Raw genomic sequence first — 27,051 nt, forward strand, 5'->3', positions numbered from 1 at the left:
GCATAGGACTGTCCCATGACGAAAGCTGGAGATCAGGGGGGTGGGGGGTGATACTGTTTCACATTAATCAACCTTAAGGACATGATGGGAGAGGAAGTGATTACAGCAACACCCCTTCTCCCCCCACCTCCAGGATCTCTGTCCTGGATAGATAAGCGGGTCCTGTTGCTAATTTCGAGCTGAAAAGCAGGAAACGTGACAGTGAAGTTTTCCGCTTCCATAAACAAGAGAGCGGCCAGAGCTAGCCTTGGAGGGAATCCTGTGTGCCTTTGGGCTGAGTCTCCCTCAGAGAGAGAGAGAGAGAGAAAGTGGGGAGGAGGAAAGAGGGAGAAAGTGACAGACTGGGAGAGACGGGAGATAGAAAGAGGGGAGCATACATCAAAAGAATAGAGAGACAGACAGACAGGATTGACTGAAGGAGAGAGGCTGAGAGAAGGCTGGATGCGTAACAATCTCTATTTTTCTTCTCTGACAGAGCAGAGAAAACCATGGCCGAAAACAACACAAATCTCTTTATGGAAATATTTCAGTCTTTTGATGTCGGTGAGTTCCTTTGAAACTCTCTGTCTCTTTCAACTTTTCTCCTTCATGTGGCTTGTTTAATTGCCACTTATTTTCTTGGGAATGCAACGTTCTATGGATCTCACAAACACATTTTGTAGATTTTAATTCTATAGAAAAAATACAAACTAAGTAGAACACGAGACTTGTCACTCAAAAAAGTCGACATTATAATGATATGCATGCAGGCTACTTTTACTGTTCCTGACTTTACCCAAATGTCATTTCCAGATGATCTCTGACCAATGTCTGTTTTTCCCTTTCCCAAACTCAGGGAAAAAGAGAAGGGGGGGAAAAAAGCAAAACAATGTGGAATTGTGGAGCGGTAGCAAACTATGCTTACAGTTTATAAAACTTAACTGTATTGAGAGGAAATTGATTTGTTTTCTCTGGCTGTGGGCCAGTGGGATTTGTCTGCAGCATTCTCTCTTTTCCTCACAAGCACACACATGTTGGGACTGTCGCTTCCTGGGCAGAGAAACTGAGAGACAAAAAGTCAATTCCTATTTACTGGCTATAGAGATTTGATCAGTTTGCGGCCTCAAAATGTCTTGCTCTGGTAAACACCACAGAGGAAGACCTGTTATTATTTTGTCATTGGCTACATAGCAAACTACATTGTTATTTTAACTGAAGAGTCCATTTGGTTCTATTTGTACACTCTTCTGAGTTAAATTAACACCAGGGATCTTTCTGTGTACCATCTTGCAAATACTGTACACTCTTGGACGTGCTCCATTTGGTTTAATTGTTATAACTGATGGTCTCTGCAATCTTGGCAACGTTGTGGATTTTAATTAAAACTGTTCCCCCCACCCGACAGGGGATGATGAGAAATCCAGTTCTAGGGGATAAAGTGCATTTGTATGCTTGTATGAAATGACTGCTTTTAATGAGCTCTTATCCCTCACAGTGATGATAGTACTCAAAAAACAAATATAGACTTTAGAAAATAATAACACATAACACACCATAAATATATAATAACACACCATAAATATACAAAAGGCATATTAAGGGTCCATAGCCACTGGCCATGGCTATGGCACAGAATGTTCTTACAGTTATCCCTCACAGACGATTAACTTTTTATAAATCTTTCTCTCTCCTTGTGTAGTACCTCTGATCATTGCTTTCTGTGTGTCTATGGCGGTGGGCCTTGTCTTGGGAGCCCTGGTCTATGTGGTCCTGACCTGGATGTCCCGACGCAGAGCAGGCTCTGCTAGCATCACCCGTCGACCCCCGCGCCAGTCTCGCGCCTCCCCTCGCGGCCGCCCACCTTTCAACCGTAACAGCAGCTATGACCGGCGCAGCAACAATAGCTTGGTCAGCGCAGCCTTCAGCTTCCACCGACAGGCCTCCTCCCCAGACCAGGCCGATCCACTGGGCCGCAAATCCAGCTTCAGAGCATCTACCTTCCACCCTCTCCTACAGTGCAGCCAAATAGCCAGGGAGGCAGAGGAGGGGAGCCAGACCACACTGCCTCGGACCCCGACCCTAACCACCTCTGCTGGTTCAGTTCACGTGGCAGCCACCACGCCAACTACCAATCCGTCAAGGCCAGAGTCCTTCTGGGGCAATAGTAGTCTGAGGGGTTTTCATGCCACACAGACCCCTCCTCCAGCTTACGAGAGTATAATAAGGGCTTATCAGGAAACCTGCACATGAGGGGGACAGCACCTGACATAAGGGCTGAGACTGACAAACTGTATGAGCCGTATGAGGGCTGTTAATGGATTGCCAATGTTGGATTATGGAGGATAAATTGAAATCTTCAAACCCATACTGTATTCATACACATGGTGAGGTGAGGCTAGGTTGACAAAAATGGGGTTAGTGACACTCACTTTTGATCCCTGCTCATAGACACACAGCAAAATGTTGATGTGAAGAGTTGTTAGGAAGTTACAAGTTACATTTAAATGAAAAATCTAAATTTTACATTTTCTTAAATTATTTTTTGTCCTGTTTTGTTTTTATGTGTTGGATGCTGACATGAACACACCTGCAACCACTGAATACTACGTACAAATACTAATAATTAGTCATTTGAAAGTTGAAACATGTACTGCATCAAAGCTATACGTCCAATGCTACAGTACCATTCTTTCTAGATGGATGTTTGTAAACATGACTACTTCTTTATATTTATTCATCAGCATTTAATGGTGGCAGTCAAAAATGCTTGCAAAGAATCTGTGATTATATTAGAAGAATTATTTAGCACTAAAAAGCTAAAAAGAAAAACGTTTTACTGTATTTGCTGGACATCCATGATGTATTTGCTGGACATCCAAGGCTTCTGCCTTGTTCCTATTGAATGTCCAGACCTAACTATATGACAATAAAGAGAAAGGGGAATGGTGCAAAGAAGCAATATGACTGTCTGTATGATCCTAAAATCACAACACACCAATGTGTGTGTGTGTGTGTGTGTGTGTGTGTGTGTGTGTGTGTGTGTGTGTGTGTGTGTGTGTGTGTGTGTGTGTGTGTGTGTGTGTGTGTGTGTGTGTGTGTGTGTGTGTGTGTGTGTGTGTGTTCTTTGGATGGACTGTTTTGATTGGATTTTTTTGCTAAACTGTGCTCATAAAGTTAAAATTGAGTGACGAAGGTTCTGTCATTGGTTTGTTCATATGAAAACTGCAGTAAACGGTGGGCGTAAATTCTTTTTAATGACATCACGACATGACCTTTGTTTGCAAAAATAAATGTATATTTGGACTAAACACCATGTTCATAGCCTTCCTGACAGTTCACCGTTTCCTTTCCCGAGGAGGAAATTATTTCATTCAAGTGAAATGTAAAGGTCAGGGACATTGTGCCAAGAAGTAGTAAAAACAAATCCTCATCGTACTGTCTGTAATATGTAATATGTCACAGAAAGACAGGAAGACCAGCCCTCATTCATAAGAACAACAACACAGATAGTCAAACACACCAGCAACTACGTCTGTGGGTGTACAAAACTTCAATAGTAGCTCTAGACAAGGGGTCCGGAACCCCCAGGGGGTCCTCAGAGTTACCACAATGGGACTGCCAAATCTTTGTGTGATAGGATATATTTTTTACATAAACCACTTCAACCCTAGCATCCCTATTCGGACGAGAACTTTAGCCAAAAATAGCAGATCTACGAGCTTGTAGATCCTCTATTTTCGGCAAAGAGGTTTAATGTAGGGAAAAAGAGCAGACCAAATACAGGGTGAAAGGTCAAGTTTACTAAGTATTGACGGTTTAAGAGTTTAAATGTCTGAAAATACATATTAATATGAATCCAACGAATATGGAATCTGAAAAGGTTAATCTGCAACACAGTTTTATACAATATGTAGTAGTGGGGGTCCCTGCTTCATCTCTCTCTCAGCTAAGGGGCGTGCGTACTTCAGTCACTCACGTGGTAAATGACGTGTGCGTGTGGGGCAAGTATGCGTTTGTTTACAAGACACTGTCGGACGGGAGGACAAAGTTAGCCCTTCAAATCACACCACTTAACAAGGTAAAGATATCGTTGCATGCACTGAATGTCACACTCCTTTGTGTTGCTACCAACATAAAACCAACCAGGCACTTTCACAAAACTATAAACAACTTAACAAGCCTTTGTACATAGCTAGCTAGTCGCGTTAGCCATCTTGCTAACCTTGCTGCTGTCACAATTCAATTAAATTCAAAGGGCTGTATTGGCATGAGAAAACATACGTTTACATTGCCAAAGCAAAAGTGGAACTACAATCTAGCAAAGCAAAAATAATTAGCCTTGGATCAAGACTATCATAGATTATCGATGAATAATTAGTCTTGATCCAAGGCTACAAAATAATGTATGTACAATTTAAAAGGGAATAGAAATGTTGTGTACACAGAGCTGTTACATTGCAACTGAGTGAAATCTAACTTACAAAACCATAATAATTGTGCATTTGCTGTCAGAAATAGTTAGCCTAGAGCTGCTGCCACACACACCTACCCCGGCTTATTCCAGTTACTGTTACGGAACTCAGCTGGTACAACGGTACGCCATAATACTGATAACTACGGTAGCAGCCAGGTTCATGTACAAATTAAAATAAAGTTAGTGAAAGTAGCTCCAAGTGTCGTGTCTGATGTTCGAGTAGTCAGACTCATGAAACCATCGGTTTGATCATTATTAGATACTTTTATTGTACTGCTATAGCAGTAACACCACTGAGCACTATAACTATAAAGATAACAGTAACTATATCGTTCACCATTGTATTTTAGTTGGTGTGAACTCTGCCATCCACTTGACTTAGAACGAGTTTTAGAACTATATATATATATATATATATATATATATATATATATATATATATATATATATATATATATATATATATATATATAATAGTTATAGTGTTCAGTGTGAATGGCCCTTTAGTATGGCCCTTTAGCTCAGACAGAACCAATTGTTTGTTTTTGTTTTTTTAATTACAAATTGAAAATCTGTTTTGAAAGATTACTGCCTACTGCCTAGATACAAGTGCCAGTTCCTCCTCATCTCAATGCATATCATTCTGGACTGTTACACATCAGCCCATTTGGTATCATCACCCAGGATAATGTGTTCCAGGGCTACAACATTAATTGTAGTAAAGTCCAACCTTTGTGACGGTGGTCCTATGCTTGACGGGCAGGTTTTTGTCTCCTACGCTCTCTGCTTGAGAGAAGCTATCACTGATGGTGTGCTGCTGGCAATAATTGTGTTCCTAGGATGATCAGGAGACAATAATAGTGTCCTGCTGTCAATGCAATTCAGGTGAATCCAGTGCCAGGACGCTGTGTGTGTTGTTGTGTGTACTTTGATTAGAACAATAACAGCACCACCGAAACTGCAACCGCACCCACCCACCCGCTTTGCATAAAGACCAGAATGTTTACAAAAACTCACCAAAGCAGCCATGCCTACAGCTTTGGCACAGGCACACATACATGTTTGACTTTGAGACAATTAAAAAATATATGCCAGGCATCAAGCGTCAACAGTTTCTCAGAAGTTTACATTTCTGCAATAATCTTCTCTAAGCCACTGAATGTTCACCACTGCAACCGCACAGAAAGAGTCGGACTAACCATGTCCATTCAAAGTTCTGCTCAGTAACAGGACAAGGCCTGTATTTGGAGAGGTGTGTAATTGTGTGAACTCTCCAAAGATTCAGGCTGCCTGCCTATGTGCCTCCCATGCAGCACCGCAGAGGGCTCAGGGGGATTCAGCTAGATGAATAATCTGCTAATTATGCTAATTATCACATCGATACCATGTTGAACGGGTATCAATGGGCCACCTTGAAGTAGTCTGTTTGGAGAGCCTCCTTAAAGGTAACCAGTGTCCTACAGCTTGGCTTAGATGCCACACACAACTGAAGACAGGAGAGAAAGATCCTGCTAGGGAATATCGCAGGGATATCCCTGACCCATTGTAGCGATGCCTTTGACTTTTTTGAAACCAATGTAAGTGATTATGTTGAATTGATTATGCAATGTTAATGCTATTATGGTCTGTATTATTTACAGTATAGGCTATATAGGCCTGCGTGATTGTATGAATTTGTTTTGGTTATAATTCGTTAACGGATGCTGTGTGCCTGCTATTATACATTGGTTAGCCCCATCTGTGACCTCCCCAGTCTACATCACTGTAGCTTGGGGCCCCCAAGCTACAGTTATGGGGACTGGGGAGGTCACAGAGAGGGGCCCTGAGCTACAGCAACTGGGCATCATTCTGCATTATATGGATGTTGATCATGTTTTTTCTAATATCGTAGCTAAAGTAGCAAACGTCTACTTTTGTGTCTGTGTGTATGCGCATACATGACACAATTTCTTTCCCCCCCCCCCTCCTCACTACACCGATGGGTGAATCCTAATGTTAACATTATTTGACTTTACCTTGGGAAACGGAGCCAGGGAATCACTGCTGTTCTTTTAACAAGCATTACTTGTGACTATATTTATTGATTGGATATATTGCCTTACTGTTGTTGCATTGGTGAAGGTTGAGGATGTCTGTAGCAGCACTCCGCATGATCCGCTGTCGGAGACTGAGTTCAACTGGCCCAGGAGGAGTGAAGCGAGGTCTTCCATGGAAGGATATAAGTACGCTGTGGAACACACATGAGCTTTTATTTAAATCAATCTAATAGTTTTGCATACATTGTGTGTGTGAACATATTTTCACATTATTGTTTATATTTTGTGTGTATACTTCAGGGCCTACAAGAATTCAAACTATGGGCATACAGGGTAGGCCTATAGTTTGAATTCATTTTCTAATGCAGATCCCCTTCTTGTACTCAATTTTAGGGAAGATTGCTAAAGTGACAGGTGCAATTGTGTTCGGGTGAGTTACATGAGTTACAAAGCATTCACCCTTGTTTCTACAACAACCATTTAACATCTTCGTCTAGGTATATTGTCACTTTCAAAGACACCTAATATCCATCACTGTTTCTGTCCACAGTGGTTGTGTTTTTATCTCTTATGAGGTGGCAGTCTTGGACAAGGCTGTGACGATTGACACTCAGGCAATTCTTCAAGAAAAATACAAGTCCTACATCTATCTGAAAGCCACTCCCTCAAAAGAACAGGAGAATGTTGCTGCAGGTACTGTACTGTATGTCGTTCACCTGGGTTTTATGGCACAGGGTGTAAAGTCATCATAATGTCCCCAGATAATATCCACACTGTCACACGTGTCAATGTGAAGTTTCTGGGATAGACGGCGGCCTATACTCTGTAATAGGTTTCTATCCTTTCACAGCTAAAATGGATTTAATCTGTGAGAAAAGTCCCACTTTAATGAGGCTTGTTTACAATGTGGTCTGAATGAAAACATGAACAGGTAGTCATAAACCTTTCTAGGCCCAGACCAGATGGATGTAGGGGGAGGGGGAGGAACCCTCGGCAGTTTCATCTGTTTCCCTGGTTGAGCAGAAAGATTTGTTATGTCCAGGTGTCCTGTGAATTCTCTTCCATGCATCCTGTCATCCCTTCCTTCCCCTCTCTACTCCCAAAGTTGAAACCGTCTGTAGCCTCTAAATTCCACCGGTCAAGGCTTCCATGTCACTGAAAACTGGAAACATTCACCAACCTACAATATACAGAGTTAACATCCAATAATTCATGTAATCTCTACAATGTTTTCTTTTCTCTTTTATGTGCCGTGTCTTAAACACCACAAAGATATAAATCAAATTCTCACATGACATTTAATGTCCTATTTCCTCCCCAATGTCTGTTTCAGGGCTCACGTACAAAGCCAGGAGAGAGCTCCATAAAGCAGCAAGAAGGTTTCTTGAAATATCATCTAGGATTTTGCTGCGACCCCTAGATGGTGAGAAAAAATATTCTGAAGCAACAAGCACATTCTACAGGTTTACCTGGAGAAAGCCCTCAAAATGAAACCGTTTGAAACTCTGTCCTGCTTCCTCCTTTGTTTCTTTATTGGAAAGCAGAAGTCAAATCAATGCTACAGATAATAATATTAATGTTTATACTCTGATAGGCATAGCAATACAATCAAGACATTTGAGGCAGAGGTAGTCATTTCTTTTTTGGGGAGTGTGACTGTGAACATGCAGGCAAACGGAAACACCTGCCTGGCATGTCCTGGCTTTGAATGTCAAAGGTTTTGTGCATTCATGAGTTCCATGCACACGTGAGTGTGAGTAATGCAATGTCTATAGTGTATTTCCTGTTTTAAGAAAATACCAATGACTACTGCTTTTTTACGTTCTAGACCTGTGGAAATTATGTAGCAATTTTTGCAAAATAATTGAATGAATTACTTTTGTTTTGGCTATTTTAAAGTCACTTTTGACCTTTTGTGGGGGCAGCTGCACAGTTGATGAAACAAAGTTTGCAACCAAAAGGTCAGCAAGGTTTCCAACTTCTTGTCTGTTGTAGTATTATCTAAGGTTGTAGATGCTAGGTGGTTATTGTGGTAGATGGAGTTGAACGTTATGAATTAGACTAGATTACAGAATGCCCATGGCATATTCATCTTATGGTTTCGTCTGTGCATGTCTGTGCCTATTTTTAGAGCACCTTAGCCATCTGGACGCAGACCCCCATGAGGTGGCATTATGGGTGCTGCTGAAGAGAACGCAGTCACCCATCAAGGCTGTCAGACTACAGGCTGTACAGGACCTCAGTGACAACCATCATTGGCACGGTAAAATAAATACAAAACAAACTATAACATTGCTAGTTACAGTACATTTATCTACTGTAAAGGCTCCTTTTTACTTCGTCACACACCCCTGTCCTATGACAAAAATGACATGTTCAACTGAAAAAAGGGTTGAAAATATGTAATTTATGTTGCGTTTTTGCTGTAAGTGAAGTGAGCTTAACTGGGATTGGTTCATATCCATTTCCAACATATAGACTACCAATACCAGACAGCAGCCCAGGCTCTAGATCGGAGGACTGCGGTGGGTTTGGCCCGGACTCCTGACACGGACCTGCGTTTCTTCCTCTGCCCACCTGCACTGCCTGAGGTGGAAGGCGTACGTACTTCATTGTAATAGTTTCATGTATTAAGGCTGTCTGTGTCTCTGATCAATCACTCTTCCTCTATCCCGTGTGTGCAGTTCTAAATTATATACACGTAGTCAGTCCACTATAGACAAAATTCTAATGAGCTTGTTCACTTTGCATATAATAAAACAGTTTTTCAAAGAAAATGTATTTTTGTGAACTTCAGTTAATAATAATAATTATAATCATCATTATAATAATAGTTGTGTTCTTGGGATATTTGCCAAGAACATTTGCACATACCTGGAATTCTTCCAATGCATTTACCCATCCGAACTATTTGGTGTACGCTATTAATACTGCAACCGGGGTGCAGTTAGGCTTAAGTGACTTGCTCAGGGACATTTTCACATGCAGGCTGAGGGGCGAACCGGTGACCTTCTGATTTCCAGACTGCCTCTCTACCCACTCAGCTCTGGAAAACTAGTTGAAGAGTAGTGCTGCTACATGTTGACAATTATCATAGCCAGTCAGCAAATCACAGACAGTACCTTCTCACTGCAGCTGTGATGGCTTCATATTAACAAAGATAGCCAATGTCATCTTCACAGGGTTTCTCAATGGAGGATGGCCTAAGGCAGCTGCTTGCATCTCTACCTCAGTCTGAGGTCGACAAATGTCTTGAGTACTTCACTTCACTGGCTCTCAGAGAGAGCAGTCAGTCCCTGGCAGCACAAAGGGTGGGAGACACGCACACGCACGCACGCACACACACACACTCAATATGCTTCTGTTGGTAATCGTTTTTCACACACCTGCTGGCAGGTGTGTGCCAGTCACATGTGTGTGGCTGACTGGCACCTGAGCATGGGTCCTGTAACTTTGACATCTGTCTGTGGTACCGTTGTGCAAATCTTGCCTGTAAATCTCTGGAAGAAAGCCTATGGTTCCTCAGTGAAGCAAGGGTGAGGATGGAACCGGTCTCCTTGAGGTGTTGTCTTCCTTTGACTTCACCAGTCCCACGGAACTTGGTTCTAAGTTTGGAAATACCAGGGCTACCAGGGCTGACACCAAATAATGCTGCCACTCTGCATAACGGAACACCAGCTTCCACTTGCCCTATTGCACGGGCCTTATGCTGAAGGGACAAACGTGGCATCTTTCCATGGGGGCAGTGTTGCTGCTTGGAGCAGACACAAACTCAACAAAGTTGCAGGACCCATGCTCAGGTGCCAGTCACACACCTGTGACTGACACACACCTCTGGCAGGTCGCTCAAAACAAGAGCGATTACGAACAGAAGCATATTGGGGATTTTGGCAAATGTTTTGGGGGCGCTACCCACACATTAAGCTGTGTTACTCATTCCACTCGATCCTTACAACAAGTTATACCTCATTGTAAAGGTGACTAATCAACAATAACAATGATATAAAATACAATACCAATTGGTATTATTGAAGGGGAGAAATAATCGATCAAAGTTAAGTTTCTGAACTTTTTGTGAGGAGTTTAGGAATACAGTTTCCCACACAATAAGAACAAAAATGTGTATCTTATCCTCTCTGAATTTCTCCTACTGTGTTCTCCCATGTTACAGGGTGGCCTGTGGTGTTTTGGCGGCAATGGGTTACCCTACGCCCAAAGCCTCACCTCTGTTCCCTCTGAGAAGGTGGAATCCTTCTGTCTACAAGCACTGGTACAGCACTCTAAGGTAGTGATCACTGATGATTGTTTCAGTTAAATCCAATATACTGTGAATAATGTGTCTGCAGTGCAGAACTGTGTCTGTCTTCTTCCAAAACTACTAATTATTTGGATTTGTTAATTGATAAGTTTCCCACAGTTTGAATACAATTAACTAGTATATCACTGTTAAATGTTAAAGGTGTGAACTTGAATGGTTTATTAAGTGCTGTGGAAACTCCAGATGTCCTTCACTTCTAGTTCTTTTTACAGTATCTAAAGTGTGAATAAAGCTTACAGAAATACTGTGTTGGTCATGTTCAGGTCCAGAGTCACTGTGACCACATCGTTGCCAATGGAGGTCTTCAGCTCCTCCAGAGGGTCTACCAGCTTCGTAGGGACTCGCACAAGATTCAGAGAAACATTGTTCGCATCATAGGAAACCTGGCACTCAACGAAAGCGCTCACCACGCCATAGTACAATCTGGTAGGACACACACACAAACTGCTTTGGAATCTGGTTTGGTGTCCTGTGACTTGTATCCATGATTAGAATTGGCTTTTTACTTTTTTGGTAATCTCCTTTACTATGAACAAGATGCACTGGAAACAAATTACTTACCAATATCAGTGTAACAATGACGGGCTGTGTTGTGTTGTGCTGATCTGCAGGCTGGGTGTCTGTCCTGGCAGAGATGATGCAGTCCCCACGTGTCATGCAGGCGTCTCATGCCGCCCGGGCTCTAGCCAACCTGGACAGGGAGACGGTGAGGGAGAAATATCAAGATGGGGTGTATGTGCTTCATCCACAGACACGTGACAAGTAAGCACAGATAGTGATCAAAATACTTTATTTATTGCTGTTATCATTATTGTATTGTTAGCTTAAAAATCTGTTTATTGCAGAAATAAAGCATCACCTTTGGTTCCGGGTCACTGTATCTTGTCGTCATCTACACAGTAGATTGCAGTCTCAGTTAGCCTTTGTTTGTCATGATTTAAACTGACATTTTTGACAATGTGTCAACTTCCAGGCAGCCGATCAAAGCAGATGTGCTGTTTGTCCATGGACTTCTGGGTGCAGCCTTTAAGACATGGAGACAGAAAGATTGTGATGGCATAGAAGAGGAGGAGAAGGGAGCAGTAAACGGAGAGGACTACACCGAATGCTGGCCCAAGGTGAGCCACACACATCAGCTTTTAACCACTTAAGACACTTTTTATAATTCGTTGTTACAAGCTCACAATGCAACATGTTGTGAGCTTGTAGAACTGCTATTTTTTTCTATTTTGGAAAATGTTCACCTGTAATAACATGCCAAAGATCGGGACACTAGGTTGAAAGTGGCAAAAGCTAGGCATATTATGGCTTATGGATACTTTTTGTTTGAATAAAAATCTGCCAAGTTCATTTATGCCCCTAACCCACGCCAAATATATACAATATATTATTTTTTAATCTACAACTTCAACTCATTTCAAATGTGCGATTTAAAGTTTTCCAGCTTCTCCTGTCACTCAATACAACCCTGTGTGATAAGTTAACAGGTGCTCTCATTTTTTTTTATATATCCCTCCTATGTGGACCAGTCCTGGCTTGCTGCAGACTGCCCGAATCTGAGGATACTATCAGTGGAGTATGACAGTCACCTGAGTGACTGGAAGGCCAAGTGTCCTGCTGAAAACCAGAGGTGAGTAATGTACTGTATTGTTGTTTTTTCACCCATTTAGTGATAAACAGTTAATAAACTCTTTCATGTTTCTCTCTCTTTAGGAAATCTCTGGCCTACAGGAGTCGTGAACTACTGAATAAACTGAAGTCTGCTGGCGTGGGAGAGAGGCCTGTGGTCTGGGTAGCACACAGCATGGGGGGTATGCATTCACTGAGTATTATTGAACATGCTGTATGATGACATTGGTACGCTGCATGTGAGTTTTTAAACGGGCAGTTGGACAAAACTACATTTCACATAAAGGGTTCAACACAGCATGATGGCAGGTAGCAGCCTAGATTTAAAAAATAAAACCTTTCCCTACTAAATGCCTAAACTGTAAGCATTATCTAAAAATAGAAACTACATAACTCAAAGGAAAACACAGACAAAAACCAAAGTCAAGGAGGATTAAGGCAAGGTAAATGATAGGGTTGAAGAAAAGTAATCGTTAACAGCATGAATCCTAGCATCCCGGTTCTGGGGCTAACATTCTGTGAAAATAGCACGTCACTGCAGCTATGAGATTCCCCTGCCACAACCTGGCCAGAAATCCTTTGCAATAAAACTGGGCAACACAAGAAATGTCACATTAAGCTTCTTACCTCTGGTGTCTAATTTCTACTCTAGGTTTACTTGTGAAGAAGATGCTGATGGATGCTTCTGAGGACCCAGAAATGCAGGAGCTGATGAAGAATACCAAAGGCATTTTGTTCTATAGTGTTCCCCACCATGGCACCTTCATGGCTGAGTACTCCGTCAATGTCAGATACCTCCTTTTCCCCTCCATTGAAGTCAGGGAGCTCTGTAGAGGTCAGTGAAAATTAAGCACAACTTTGAGGTCAAATGGACATTTTTTACATGTATTTAATACCTTTTCGCCGTACGACCCATTTCCATCAAGGGTTATTTTTATTATCCTTTAAAAAAGGTATGAGAGTTAGACAGTATGAATTTCTGCCAATGAATACAGGATGTCAGTTTAGGTCAACATTTCTTTTTTTGGGGATTGTTTGCGCCATTTGATGTGTTTTACTACTTAATTTGCGCATAATGCTTGAGCATGTCTCTATTGTAACTTTAGACTCGCCAGCACTGCAGGACTTGAATGAGAACTTCTTGAACATTGCCAGAGAGAGGGAGTTCAAGGTTCTGAGCTTTGCAGAGACACATCCTACAACCATCGGCCCCATGATCAAGAGTGTGGTGGTACCGACACAGTCAGCAGGTAAGCAACTGTGGTGGAGCATGTGGAGCAAGCTTGTTGGTTTACTGCAGTGTATGTCATCGCTGTCAGGCAGAAGCCTTGTATGTCCGAAACCATTATGTCCCTTGGCTACAGATGGCTCATTCTTTCGGTTTGGCATGTTAATATAGGCAAAGACACTTTTTAAATGTTCACAATTATTCACAAAGTTCAACGTGTCGCGACGCGTTGTGTGGGCTTGTAGAAAAGCTATTTTTGCATGAAACTGTCATACAACAACATAAAATAGGGCATTCATTTATGAAAAAACATAAGATGAAATATGGAGATGCATATTTGCTCGACATTGACAATATTGTAAACATGAGTAAGATCAGATAAAACATTTTTCTTGGGAGAAATTGGTACAGAAAATGCTAAAATATTTGAATTGCACCAGAAATATTCTCATTGATACTTGCCGTATACAAGTCTTTTTCTATCTCTTTTCAGTCTTTGTTAAATCACTGTATGTAACTAGCCTGGAATCCAGACTGATTCACTCCGTTCTGCAGATTTCTTTTCTCACTTAAAAAAACAATGAGATCCCCACGCACTCAAATCATGATGACATTTAAGAACACTGGATTCCAGGCTAGTGTGTAACCCCATCATTCTTAACTCTAACCTGGATCAATCCTATGGGTACATATTTCAGACCTCGGCATTGGGGACCTGATTGAGGTGGATGTAAATCATCTCAACATCTGCAAGCCGGAAAAGAAAGACTCCTTCCTCTACAAGCGCACCCTCCAGTTCATCAAAGAAGCACTACAGAAGAGCCACTGATGCTGGACCTCACATAGACATGACCTATTCAGTATACTTGAAGTTGAATTTGTTCTTCCCATACAGATTAAAACCCAACTGCCTCTTCTTGTTGCACATTTAAATTAAATACCACTAATGTGATGATAGCATATGAATAAGAGATTTATTTTTATTTATTATTGAGATCTTTAGAATGGAGGAACCCACGGTACATATCTCTGTCCTCCTGCAGTAGCTATGATCCAGGCACATTGGTCCATCACTAATAAATCACATCTAGTAGATGATTTTTAATTAGGAAAAGTTTTAAAGACCAGCTGGACTTTGTTTACATATACATAGAGATGAAAATGGCCAGATTTTCTATTGCCATCTTAATCTCCACATTAATACATTATGCTGTTTATCCAGGTGCTCATACTGCTCAGTAACCTTGAAGCAAGGCGCACAGATTTAGCCTTTTATTTCCTATTGCATTTATTTTTCTTCTAACCACTGTATAGCAGTCATACTGTACCTTCCTTGTGCCATAATCCAATGTGGGCCTTACCTCACCTGTCTGACATCAGATGTTATTTAATGTTTCGTTATTTTTATTTATTTACTACAATCTAATTATAATTCTGATAATGTAGTACTTTCTTGCTTTCTAAATATTTTCAGTTATGACATCATGTTCCATGTTAAATAAAATGGTGTTGAATTGAATACCTTGATTTGGAAGCTGTTGTGTGTGTGGTATGGAATAAGTTTGTTACCTTTCCTGTTATGTTTGTTTGTCTTCCTTTACATTCCAAAAACGACCCAGGAAAAAAACGTGAGAAAAGGCTATCCCTCTGCCCACTTCATAGAACCAGGCTTGTAGATTGACTATTTTCAAATAGCCGCTATATATTGGTTTAAAGGGCCCATGTTGCATAGTAGCTTCTTTTGGGCTTGTTTTCATAGACCTGGTTGCTTGGTTCTCTCGCAAAACCTGGCAACGCTGCATCGAACGTCATGTACACATATCCCACAATGCTTTGTTGAGATGTTAGCAGTGTTTCGGTACTTCGGCTAACACAACAAAAGCAGTTGGTGAAAGGTTTACGTCTCTTCTTGTCCTTCAAAGCGTGTGGGCCTAACTAACCCAGCGGTGCTGTAAGTACTTAACAGTGATTGGTTTTCCATTTAATTACTTAATGTCAGAAAACGACAGAATGATTATTTAACGTAGTGTTCATTTCGTGTATTAGCCACCAAATAGCACAGTCAACGAGCTAGCAATGGTGGAAAAAGTATGTCTGCTCTGCTCATATCTTCATCATCACTTCCAATTTAATTCACTTGTTTAATCTGTGTCCTGTGTGAGTTCTCTATCCCGATTGGATGCAATGGTATCCTGACCTGACAATGCATTTTCTGTTTATTAAAGAGCTATAGTGTTACTGAACAAACACTATAGCTATGAGTACTACCAGAATATAGAGCTATTTAACACTTATTTTAACAAAAATATAGAACTTACCCTACCTTTAACCTTGGTCTTCATTTATTCTTATTACCTCGTGCTCTAACATTACACATTCCTCCCTGGGTCATTACCTCAGTAACATGACCTATTTCGTGTGTGTGTGTGTGTGTGTGTATGTATGTATGTATGTGTGTATTAGGCTACAGGTTTTCCTCCATCCATCACCATGGTCAACGTACTCAAGGGTGTTCTGGTTGAATGGTAAGGAAGGGGTCTTCTTGGGTTCAGAAAGTGTCTCCGATATAGTAGAGAGAATAGATGCTTTTACTTACTGTGAAGTCATTGAGTGGGCTACCATCTATATTGCTTCAAAATAAAGCTTACCATCATTGAACATCAATAGTATGAACAGTCATAGTAACACATTTTGCCCACATTACTAGTCGGTGATCATCAATAGGCTGACGACATTTAATGTAATTACTTCAGCAGTTAAACACAAAACAATGTACTGTAATATATTGTGCTTTGGAAATATCGTGTGTTAAACTCACTTGAGTTGTATGTTCATTACTTCTGTCCACCCACAGTGATCCTGCCATGAAACAGTTCCTCCTGTACCTGGATGAGACGTCTGCCCTGGGGAAGAAATTCATTATCCAGGACCTTGATGATACACATGTGTTCATACTGGCAGAGGTGGTTCAGCTACTTCAGGACCGAGTTGGCGAGTTAATGGATCAGAATTCATTCCCCTTCAGTCAGAAATAAACACCATCTCGAAAAGAATATTGTTCTTGGACGGAACTATTTCAGGATGGAGTGTGTTGATGCTATTATGGTTTGTGGCCCATTAACAGCATAAGCTTGTAAAAAAAAAAACATGTTTATTTTTACCTGGACACAGAGTTCATGCGTGTTGGCTAAATGTACAAATTCAAATTTGATGGTCCACCTGTTTCTTAATTTATGTTGTAAATATTAAACCTTGTATAACTGACAGATTGCTTAAAGTGAAGTTTTGAATTGTTCAGCGAAAACTTAATTTTGTAATTGAAGTGTGGAATTACATGGCTCTTAATAGGCAGACGAAAGTTCCATAAGCTTTGACTATTAAAATACACTTCAATACAATACCTTTTCAAAAGAGGATCTTACATGAGGATAAGGTTTTGTCGTGCACTGAGGGCAGAAATGTGTAGTAATGATCATGGTTTCCTCATGTATTGATGAAAAATGTGACGTAATCAGAAGTCAAGGTTGGCTCCATCTCATACTCCTTTAGGTCCCAGTTGATGCCTGTGATGGTTTTTATGAGATCTTATGAAAACACCTTGTGGATATCAAATAACTTACAACTATAGTAGTAACACCAACGAGTAATTGCACTCAAACAGTAACACACAGACTGGAAAGTGCAGTGTACTGTGTAATTTTCCAAGCAGCCCAGTTTTTCACATCCCCCAAATAAGTGTATCTAAATGCAAATATTACATCCAAATCTGAAAAAGGTACGTGAACCACTTTGAATAGATGTTTGATATAAGGCCTAAATACAGGCGAATTTGCATTGTGAGCTTGTAGATCTGCTATTTGTTACTTTTAAGGTTTCATGATGAGTACATCTAAATGCATCTAGTCCACCATTTTCTTCCCAAAATCCCTCAGTCAGATGCTTCCTCAGCTGTTAAAGTCCCAGAGATTAGTTAAAATGGACTGAAGTTAGACACTTATCTGTGTTCTGGTTTCATGTTGTGCTTCAACATAGGGAGCCTACAGGTGTTTAACTTAGAACACTGATTGTTGCATTCATCATGCTCGGATGCTTGGATATATGAGGAAGTGAGAGGCTGTTTAGAGTAGTTCACCCAAAAAAATACTTATTTTCTATCAATTACACACCCCATGAAGCCTTGAATCTGTGGAGATTTTCTAGATAGTGTCGCATTCCAGCCAATACTTTCTGTCATCGGTCAAGTCTCCTACCGGGAACTCTGCCGGTCATCAAATTATTGGCTTCAGAATGTGACAAAAACAAAATCGCCATGAATTCAAGGCTTCATGGATAGAAAATAAGTTCACCCCAAAGGTTTGGGTGAGCTACTCCTTTAATGACGGTTTCTGACTGAAATACTCCTTTAATGACGGTTTCTGACTGAAATACTCCTTTAATGATGGTCTCTGACTGAAATACTATATATGCTCTAAAACCACAGAACATCTGTTTGTGACGATTGGCAAGCACCTTTTTGAGGCCGGAGAACACAATTAGTGCAAAACTGTAAATGGCCACTAGGTGGGGACTAATTAATTCCAACACAGTGACGGAGTTAAAACAGTAACTGGAAGAGTGAGCATGTCAATGTGAAATTTGCTATTTTTTCCCCTAAATTTTCAAATTTGGAAAATGGTTTGAAGTAATGTAACGTATACATGACTAAACAACATTGTTAATGAGCAACTTTGAACAGAAATGAGCTGTAGTAGAAACTGCATAACTAAATATGATTGATGAGTATGCAAATAAAGCTGTTGCCATTACATTCTGAGCTGGTTTAAGTGAGCTATGAGTATAACCGCTCTGCCTTTGTATATAGTGCTCAGATTTTAAAGGTGAATGTTGATTTGAAATCCCCTGCTGAAGTTTTAATCCAAGAAATAATAACGAAGTCCTTCTTCCACACTTGTGTCAGTGAACCTTTAGTCTCTGTGAGGTCTGTATTGGTTTATAATTGGCTAGAATCTGAAGCAAGATGAAGCAGTTGATGATCAGGAACAGCAGACCAGCCAGCCAGATCAACAGCAACGTGTTGTAGCCTTCAAACTCCAGCATGTAAGCCGGCCCTAACCACATACCCTGGCCAGTGAACCACAGAACCAACAATGAAATTCCCCGCTTTGGTGACAGACTCAGCTGAGGTATGAGAAGAGGAACCAGGCACAGGTACCAGAGGAAGTATTGTGACGTGCAGACTTTGTTGAAGGAGACAAACATGGCAGTGTGCAGGAAGCAGCAGAGAGACAGGTCAGTGTGGTATGCCCAGGACACCAGCAACACAAGACCCAGCTGAGGCAGGAACGCTGCGAGGCCCAGCCACACACTCCAACCACTGTCTGCAGTGAGGTAAAGCATGTAGAAGTAGGGGGAGAAGTTGTGTTTGGTGTCCCGTCTTGTCAGGTGGTACAGGTAGGTCTCATGGAGGAACTCCCAACCATATATGTGATAGAAGAGTGCAGTGAAGCCACAGAACATGCCTCCTGACACTGCGATGAACTGGAACAACTCTAGGTTGAGGAAGCTTCCGATGAACCCCAGTGCTCTCTTCCACCTCGCCACTGTCCTCTCCTCTGCTCTGGGCGCTGGCGTTCGCAAGGCCAGAGCGATGGGCAATGCATATGTAACGGGGTAAATCTTCATGTGGACCGAGAGGCCGTAAAGTAGCGCTGCACACTTCAGGCGCTTCTGTTCCATACAAAGTAGTGTACCCAGCACCAGCGCAGATAGGATGGACTCTGCGTTCCCTCGACTGGACACTCCCATGGGCAGGGGGTTGAAGAGCCATAGAGAACAGATACAACATGCCCGCTGGGAGTCTACGCCTCGCAGACAGAGGAGATGGAAGATTAGGAAGCCTGACAGTACATCACAGAGGATGAAGAGGATCTTACCAAATATGGGGCTGAGGTAGATGTTGGGAGTCAGTAACCAGGCAAGAAGAGGGGTGTAGCGGTATGTTGATCTGTTGTAGGGTGACTTGCCCTCAGTAATGAACCTGGCAGCGTCAGTGAACACATGGTAGTCAATATCCGTGTATTTCACATCCATGGTTCTGTCCTGAAAGTCTCCATAAAACACCAGACCGAGCCTCACAACCAGCGAAGACATTAAAATGACACGTTTATGCATCAGTCTCTCCATTACACAGTGAGGGTTTGTTCACAAGTCATCAATATGATTTTAATGTTAAGGCTATATTCATAGCCAAAAAGAACAAGGTATATATAAATATTATATGGATCTTGAGAGCCACATATAAACATTGTGGCTCTAATGTGGATCTCAGGTTTCATGTGACCAGCCTGTGACATCAGTCAGTTATAACATCCATCATAGATGACGTATGACTCCAAATTTGGGCACGGTTTCAGCCCAATCACAGACCCATTGACATCCATAAAATTAGGGAAAGTTAAATATTTCAAAAAGTATAAAATGTGGGGAGAGGGGAGGGAATTAGTGGAGGTACTTCTATGGCCTACTAGCAGTGTGCATACAAGGCTTGGCGCCCCCGGTCAGCCCTGGAATCCAGACTGAGGCGCTAGGTCTGCCCAGTCTCTGTGTCAAAGTATCCTTCAGCAAGATACTTAACCCCTGTTCCCTGGGTGCTGTATTAATAGCACCCACTGCTCCTAATAGTTAGGACAGGTAAACGCATATGACATTTCCACACACAAATGTACAGTGACAAGAAAACTACTACAAAGGAGTGGGGACTTCATAATTATCAAATAGGGACAAAGACTGTGGTTTCTTCATAGACTTATTACAGATTGACCTACAATTGAACCATGTAAGGAGAGTTCTGGATAGCTGAAAGTGAAAACCTCTCCAGCCACCTGATGAAGGAGGGACAGTGGAGAGTGGAAACAAGTGTGGAAAAATACCATGCATTTTGATTTGACCAAGAAGAAAAGTGTGCTATATTTGGCCATATCTCCCAGCCCTAAACCGCAGCAAAAGGTATTTTATTCCAACAACGATTGGCCTAGGCTGTGATCAAGGCTCCTTCATATTCTCCCTCACTGCCATGGTCTCCTGTGCCATGACTCTTTCCTGTTCAAGAGGGATATTGATATTGAACTTGAACTATGGCATTGGTTATGAAATGCAAGTCCCTATAAAATTATCAACACTCATGTCTGGGTCAAAGTGACTTTTGTAACCATTATGATTTTTGGGCTACCAGTTTTGACTGATGGACAGAATTTCATCCACTCTTACATGCACCTGTCCTGTAAACGTAATGTGACAGTAAAGTTGAAGTTGATATTATTTGAACTATTCTGAATCTATTAGCTATTAGAGCTAAACATTAGCGGCATGTTGTGCATCCACTCTGTGGTAAATAACAATCCAATAACATCCAATGATCTAGCCCTAGGCTAGATAGCACGTGGTTCACTGCATACAGAATTGTAAAAGCATTTTCGTGGAAGGAGTTAATTGGATTCATTTAGGTGACATTCTAATTTGTTGCTCCCCATGTGTAGCCTACTCACCCAATAATTGTTGCTGCGACGTGTGGTCAGCTGGTATAGGCTATTAGCCTACTACATCATATCCATTTTAAAATTCTGTCAGAAAACGTGCATAGCCTATGAAATAAAGCCTATATTATTTATCAAACTATCTCCACTTTTGCACGAGATTCACATTCTCGTCCGCGACGACGACTTTCACAGCAGCACTGAACAACATGTATGTAAACTTCATTCAAAGAGGAGAACATAAGGTCCTGGATGAATGGATTTACCTCCCTTCCCTGCTCTGTGGGCCACCAGACACTACAGACACGCCTAATAGTATGCACTCTCTCTACTGCGAATGCCTATGGTTAGAAACCTCACACTTCGTCCCTCAGACAGGGAAATCCAATCACAATCCTACACGCGTGCTCCCGACCCACACGCACATGCACGTGCGCGCGCGCACAGACACGCACGCAGGCACGCACGCACGCACACACACACACACACACAAGCACGCACGCACGCACGCACACACACACACACACACACACACACACACACACACACACACACACACACACACACACACACACACACACACACAGACACAAACACACACACACAGCTGTACTAAAATGGAGTGGACTGGCAGGTGTGATCTATTTCTCCCCTGGTCCCTATGGTGAGACAGCAGGTGTCTTTATCCTCTTGGTGTTTAACCTGGATCAGTCAGGTTAGTGTCTGAGGTGTCTGAGGTGTAACAGGTAGACATACTAGTACGTACCCACTTCTTCTCTGCTAAAAAAATACCTCCTGTACTGCTGTAAACCACCTCTTGGAGTGAAGTGGCAGTATTTCATTCTCAGCATTTCAATTGAACTAGTGCACGGGCCGTTTTGCAGCAGGGCCATTCAGAGCCTGTGCCCGTTAAGAATACAGTATATGTCCATTAGGAATGGACAGATTTCTTGGCACCCTGAATTGCTGCTAATAGCATTGTGCATTGAGAACCGAACCGCTCATCTGATCGACATCCTTTCTTATCACAAGAAAGGAGGAAATGACCTACCTGGGTTCCATCTTGGAGGCAAACCTCTCCGGTGACAAAAACGCAGAAAAAACGATCAAAAAGGTCCACAAAATAACACGCTATTTGTGGAGGATTGATCGTCTAGTCAGTAAGAATACTCTGAAGATTCTTGCAGTGGCCCTCATTCAAGGTCATTATGATTATGCATGCACTTCATGGTATCACAACACCTCCAAGGCCTTAAAAACAAGGCTCCAAACATCCCAAAACAAACTTGTAAGGCTACTTCTTGGCCTCAATCACAAAACCCATCTAACCCCTGATCATTTTGCTAGGATTGGATGGCTTAGGGTTGAGGAAAGAGTACAGCAACTTGCTATGGGCCTGGTCTTCAAGATACACCACAACATTGGGATCCCCCTGTATTTGTCAAAATACTTCCAAAATGTTAATCAAGTCCATGATCATAACACCAGAGGCAGCTCCACAAATCATGTTCAACCCAGATTTGGCTCAACAAAGGGAATGAACTCGTTCTCATGCTATTCATCAAAAATGTGGAATGCCCTACCAAAAGGAGTAAAGGAGTGTAAAACCCTACTCACCTTCAAAAATGCCCTAAAGATACACCTTCAGGAGGCTGCAATTCAAAAATGGCCCCTGTCCAAGTCCTAACCTACCCCATGTCCTAACCTACCCCCTACCCCCCCCCCCCTCTCTTTCTTCTTTTGTACATATTTGTCACTCTTCATACCAGTAACCTGTAAACTGATTGTATGACATTCTGTATAGTAGTGTGTATATCTGTCTGTCTCTTATATGTCATCATGATTTGTGTGCATGGGGATCTCATCTTAAACAAGCTAAGTGCTTAATGAGCTATCCAGTTTAGTAGACCTTGTATTGTGAATTTGTACTTCCATGTACTGTTATGTACTGTCATGTACTGTTCTCATGTCTTACTAAATAAAGTACATCAATCAATCAATCAACATCCGCACTTTCTTGGGTCCTCAGCAATACACCCACCTAGTGTGTACAGCGAATGCTGGAATTAATAGATTGATATTAAAACCCCTTCATTAGTGATTGTAATAACAATCTCGAACCAGAAAACCTGGTCTGATATAGTGCCACCATGAAGCCAATTTGACAGACACACATACAGGGGGACAGGGGTGAAAACATCTCCGCCTTCCTGCCTGCCGGAAGATAATGTATCACTTATATCGCCTCTTATTGGACGTGTATGTACATTGTTTACATCCACTTGAATATGCACAATTGCAGCAATTTTCTGTTCCTTTGCAACCACCAGTGATTGTTACAGTACGTGATACATACAGCCAAAGGTCTAGGATCAGTAGATGTTTCATCTGTGCAGCCTTTGGTTGAGAAACTTACCATCGGGCAATGTCTTTGATTATGTCAAATGTATCAAGAACAGAAATTGCATTGTTTTACACACGTGGTATCAAAAAAAGTATTGATAAAAAGTATCCTGTTTTTGAGCGGTGCAACCGCTCCTATAAGAGGGTTTAGGACCCATCCGTGGCGAAAGTTTTTCTTTCCGTCGTGAAAATTTGTCTTTCGCTGTGACGCCATGCTGTGGAAAACACGCCCATAGGCTAAGCTCTGCAGGACATGCTGTGATTGGCTAGCGAGACACATGATGAAATTAACCTCAAACTTCGCAGACGCGCTGTGATTGGCTAGCGAGACGCATGATGAAATTAATAATAATGTAAAAAATGTAAGCACGTCACTTCGCAGGACGTGCTGTGATTGGCTACCGAGATTCATGATGAAATGAATAACTCATAAATAAAAACGCTCACTTCACACTGGGTGTGATTTTTTCCTTTTTGCTATGGGTTCCCAGATTGGGGCAGGACTGACACAGAACTCCGTATTTGAGCATGGCTGACATCATAGTGATGATGCGAGTGTCAACGGCAGCTTAAAACCGGAACACACCGCATTATTGAGAACAGTAGCAACCAATTTCACTGCCTGTCCAACGAAGCCTTAAAGTAGAGGTTGAAACTGGATGAACTATATTCTTCTGTTAGTCCCACAATACTCATTCTAGGATTGTAATGTCAAGTAATCGCTGGTTAATTTGATTTCTTCCTGAGTGAGTTATAACATTTGGACATTGGTTAAGACACTGATCACAATGCCACCAACCCCCCTGGCAGCGGCCATCAACACTTTTTCCCTGTCTCTGTTCAAACAGCTGTCGGAGGATAACAACACTGGCAATGTGTTCTACTCTCCTCTCAGCATCTCCTCTGCTCTGGCCATGGTGCTGCTGGGGGCCCGTGGCAAAACAGCCACACAGATGTCAGAGGTCCTGCACTTTAAGGTTGACGTCCACATGGACTTTTCTAAGCTTATGAGTGACCTGAACATGTCGGGGAAGTCCTACGCCCTCAGCCTGGCCAACCGCCTGTATGGAGAGCAGTCCTACCATTTTGTTGAGGAATTCTTAAGTGCCACCAGAAAACACTATGATGCACAGCTGGAGCCTGTGGACTTCATTGGCAACGCAGAAGGAGCCAGGCTGAACATGAACAGCTGGGTGGAGAAACAGACACAAGATAAAATCAAGGACTTGCTTGCCCCCGGAGTGTTGGATATAGATACCAGACTGGTGTTGGTCAATGCCATCTACTATAAAGCCAAGTGGGACAAGTTGTTCCATGAGGACAGAACCAGGGATGAACAGTTCAGACTCAGCAAGACTGAAAGCAAGCCGGTGAAGATGATGTACCAGGAGGCTACGTTCCCTCATGCCTTCATTCCTACAGTCAACTGTGATGTCCTGGAGCTGCCCTACATGGGGAAAGACCTTAGCATGCTTGTTTTTCTGCCCGTTAAGATGGAGGACAATACGACAGGCCTGGAGAAGCTAGAAAAGAAGCTAACCTATGAAAAGTTTATGGACTGGACCAATCCAAGCATGATGAATCAGATGAAGGTGTTGCTTGGCCTGCCTCGTTTCAAGATGGAGGAGACATATGACATGAACGACACCTTGAGCAAGATGGGCATGGTGGACGCCTTTGACTTCAAACTGAGTGACTTCTCTGGCATGTCTTCAGCCAATAACCTGGTGCTTAAGAAGGTGGTGCACAAGGCCTTTGTGGAAGTGAACGAGGAGGGCACTGAGGCAGCTGCCGCCACTGCTGCCATTATAACGTTGAGGTCTGGCCATGGCCCTATTCCTTTCGTTTTTGACCACCCCTTCCTCTTCTTCATCCGACACAACCCCACCATGAGCATCCTCTTTGCAGGCCGATACTGCTCCCCTCCTTGAGTTGGGGTCCTGGGTACCTGGACCACAGATAGTTTACTGTTTTGCATGCTCACTCAAAATGTTCCTGCTACAAACACTGACATTTGTAGCATTGTCACGCCCCCTATGGTGTAAGGGAATTTGCTCTCGACTCTGCATTGTTTAAAGGCCCCTCAATGTGGGACCCCCTTTCTGTGACTGTGACTAATTCTCTATCCGGGACGAAATACCCAAACATGACCACGCCCTTTTTAAAATGACCATAGCCAGTGCACATACTTCCAACATGGGTCTATCTGCTAAACCGTTGGAGCTACAGATTTACTGATGTGCTCAAAATGTTCAGAATACTTATATTTAGGCAGACATAGTAAAGTGTAAAATTTCTAATTTGATATTTGACAGAACAGCTAAAAGAAACGTACAGTCCAGGGCCATAGGGATATTTTTGCGCAAATCAATCTAAGAGCACCACATTTGTCCCAGATGTAACCCAGGGCATGCTCTTATGATTTAGCAAGGGCGCCCGAGCCAGCGACCTTCAGGGTCATCATAGTGGCCAAATCCAATAATGTGGCCGCCACCTGACAACGTTTTTGCCTATAACGTTTGAACCACATTTTGAGCTATGAATGCAAACTTGGTGTCAAAATCATATTTTGACAATTAGAAACATGTTTGGGAATGCTTATATTTATGATTTTTATCTATCTAGAGGACACTAATTTGATTATCACAAATATGGCCACTATGTTATGAAACAACCAATGTATCTTACGATGCAATTTTATTTAATTTTAAATAATAATATTTAACCACAAAGTAATTCAGTTTGGATGAAGCCTTCCTTGCATTGAGCGCTGCCTGCATCCATCCCTGTTCGGCTCTAGAAAGTGCCACCAGCCTCCACAAAAACTAAAAACAACCGTACGCATGGTATGGTGTCTTGCCGAAAATGACATATTTTCACATTGTGATAATACATTTTATTTGTAATGTTAGTGTACTTTACATTTGACACAAATCTCAAGGTGCTTTTATCGCATAAAACAATACTAAATACACTAAATACTAAGACGTTTCAAATCACAAGGAAGTATAAGACCTAAGATGGTAAAAGCAGTATAGCTGTAATGCTTTGTTGAAAACAAAGGTCTTTCTTCAGTCCTCTCCATGAATGAATATGCAGCAGCATGTTCATTCATGCTCTCCATACATTTTAAAGAAAGGTTAACAGTTAATCAATAAATAACATTAAAAAGTGTTTTCTCTAAGGGTTGTTGAGTTGTGCCAGGCTAGAGACGAGGGCTACAGAGTTCTGGGTGGTGAAGTCAAGGTCGTTGGAAGGTGTCCTTTGGTTCAGAAAGGGGGAAAGCCTCTATTAAAGTAAAGGATTCCAAGGGACTCTTCAAAAGGTTATACAAGCTTTACTAAAGCAGGGTATTTAATACTCGGTAGTAAGGCAAAAGTCAAGTGGCCTTCTTCAGGACAAACAAGTCAGCATTTTCAGTTTAGATTGTTTTTCTGTTTCCAGATCATGGA

At 41.9% G+C, this 27,051-nt stretch overlaps 5 protein-coding genes across 6 annotated transcripts; 4 read left to right on the forward strand and 1 right to left on the reverse strand.

Annotated features, from left to right (window-relative positions):
- Positions 1-268: 268 nt before the first annotated feature.
- Positions 269-3,287, forward strand: myct1a (myc target 1a). Its single transcript, XM_084082358.1, has 2 exons — positions 269-543; positions 1,679-3,287. The coding sequence occupies exons 1-2, from the start codon at positions 489-491 to the stop codon at positions 2,227-2,229; spliced, it is 606 nt and encodes a 201-aa protein (XP_083938484.1). The 5' UTR covers positions 269-488; the 3' UTR covers positions 2,230-3,287.
- A 688-nt stretch (positions 3,288-3,975) lies between these two features.
- On the forward strand, positions 3,976-14,554 carry serac1 (serine active site containing 1). Its single transcript, XM_084082340.1, has 17 exons — positions 3,976-4,057; positions 6,575-6,675; positions 6,883-6,919; positions 7,040-7,182; positions 7,823-7,912; positions 8,621-8,752; positions 8,968-9,089; positions 9,672-9,800; positions 10,661-10,774; positions 11,071-11,233; positions 11,419-11,569; positions 11,781-11,925; positions 12,337-12,437; positions 12,521-12,618; positions 13,089-13,271; positions 13,543-13,686; positions 14,363-14,554. Exons 2-17 carry the CDS (start codon positions 6,582-6,584, stop codon positions 14,491-14,493), a joined length of 1,977 nt encoding a protein of 658 aa, XP_083938466.1. The 5' UTR covers positions 3,976-4,057; positions 6,575-6,581; the 3' UTR covers positions 14,494-14,554.
- A 941-nt stretch (positions 14,555-15,495) lies between these two features.
- On the forward strand, positions 15,496-16,930 carry gtf2h5 (general transcription factor IIH, polypeptide 5). 2 transcript variants are annotated; one of them, XM_084082360.1, is made up of 3 exons: positions 15,496-15,615; positions 16,128-16,189; positions 16,519-16,930. In XM_084082360.1, the coding sequence occupies exons 2-3, from the start codon at positions 16,155-16,157 to the stop codon at positions 16,697-16,699; spliced, it is 216 nt and encodes a 71-aa protein (XP_083938486.1). In that variant the 5' UTR covers positions 15,496-15,615; positions 16,128-16,154; the 3' UTR covers positions 16,700-16,930. The 2 variants fall into 2 exon arrangements, with proteins under 2 accessions (XP_083938486.1, XP_083938487.1); XM_084082361.1 differs by having other exon boundaries at positions 15,527-15,619.
- A 1,687-nt stretch (positions 16,931-18,617) lies between these two features.
- Positions 18,618-19,814, reverse strand: LOC311062885 (GPI mannosyltransferase 1-like; the record flags this gene model as incomplete). Its single annotated transcript, XM_084082102.1, has 1 exon — positions 18,618-19,814. The coding sequence occupies one exon, from the start codon at positions 19,812-19,814 to the stop codon at positions 18,618-18,620; it is 1,197 nt and encodes a 398-aa protein (XP_083938228.1).
- A 4,573-nt stretch (positions 19,815-24,387) lies between these two features.
- LOC311062886 (leukocyte elastase inhibitor-like) lies at positions 24,388-25,530 on the forward strand (the record flags this gene model as incomplete). The annotated part of the gene is made up of 1 exon (XM_084082103.1): positions 24,388-25,530. The coding sequence occupies one exon, from the start codon at positions 24,388-24,390 to the stop codon at positions 25,528-25,530; it is 1,143 nt and encodes a 380-aa protein (XP_083938229.1).
- Between the last annotated feature and the right edge of the window lie 1,521 nt (positions 25,531-27,051).

The sequence above is a fragment of the Gymnoscopelus microlampas genome (genome assembly GCF_963454915.1).
Source record: "Gymnoscopelus microlampas genome assembly, chromosome: 16".
In the NCBI taxonomy this organism is placed as follows: domain Eukaryota; kingdom Metazoa; phylum Chordata; class Actinopteri; order Myctophiformes; family Myctophidae; genus Gymnoscopelus; species Gymnoscopelus microlampas.

What these genes read in the sequence shown, in the direction of transcription:
- myct1a (XM_084082358.1), top strand. Translation starts at nt 489, where the DNA reads ATGGCCGAAAACAACACAAATCTCTTTATGGAAATATTTCAGTCTTTT. An exon ending in ATTTCAGTCTTTTGATGTCG is followed by an intron (nt 544 to 1,678) that starts GTGAGTTCCTTT and finishes CTCCTTGTGTAG; the next exon opens with TACCTCTGATCATTGCTTTC.
- serac1 (XM_084082340.1), top strand. Translation starts at nt 6,582, where the DNA reads ATGTCTGTAGCAGCACTCCGCATGATCCGCTGTCGGAGACTGAGTTCA. An exon ending in AGTCAGGGAGCTCTGTAGAG is followed by an intron (nt 13,272 to 13,542) that starts GTCAGTGAAAAT and finishes TTGTAACTTTAG; the next exon opens with ACTCGCCAGCACTGCAGGAC. An exon ending in GGTACCGACACAGTCAGCAG is followed by an intron (nt 13,687 to 14,362) that starts GTAAGCAACTGT and finishes TACATATTTCAG; the next exon opens with ACCTCGGCATTGGGGACCTG.
- gtf2h5 (XM_084082360.1), top strand. Translation starts at nt 16,155, where the DNA reads ATGGTCAACGTACTCAAGGGTGTTCTGGTTGAATG. An exon ending in AAGGGTGTTCTGGTTGAATG is followed by an intron (nt 16,190 to 16,518) that starts GTAAGGAAGGGG and finishes GTCCACCCACAG; the next exon opens with TGATCCTGCCATGAAACAGT.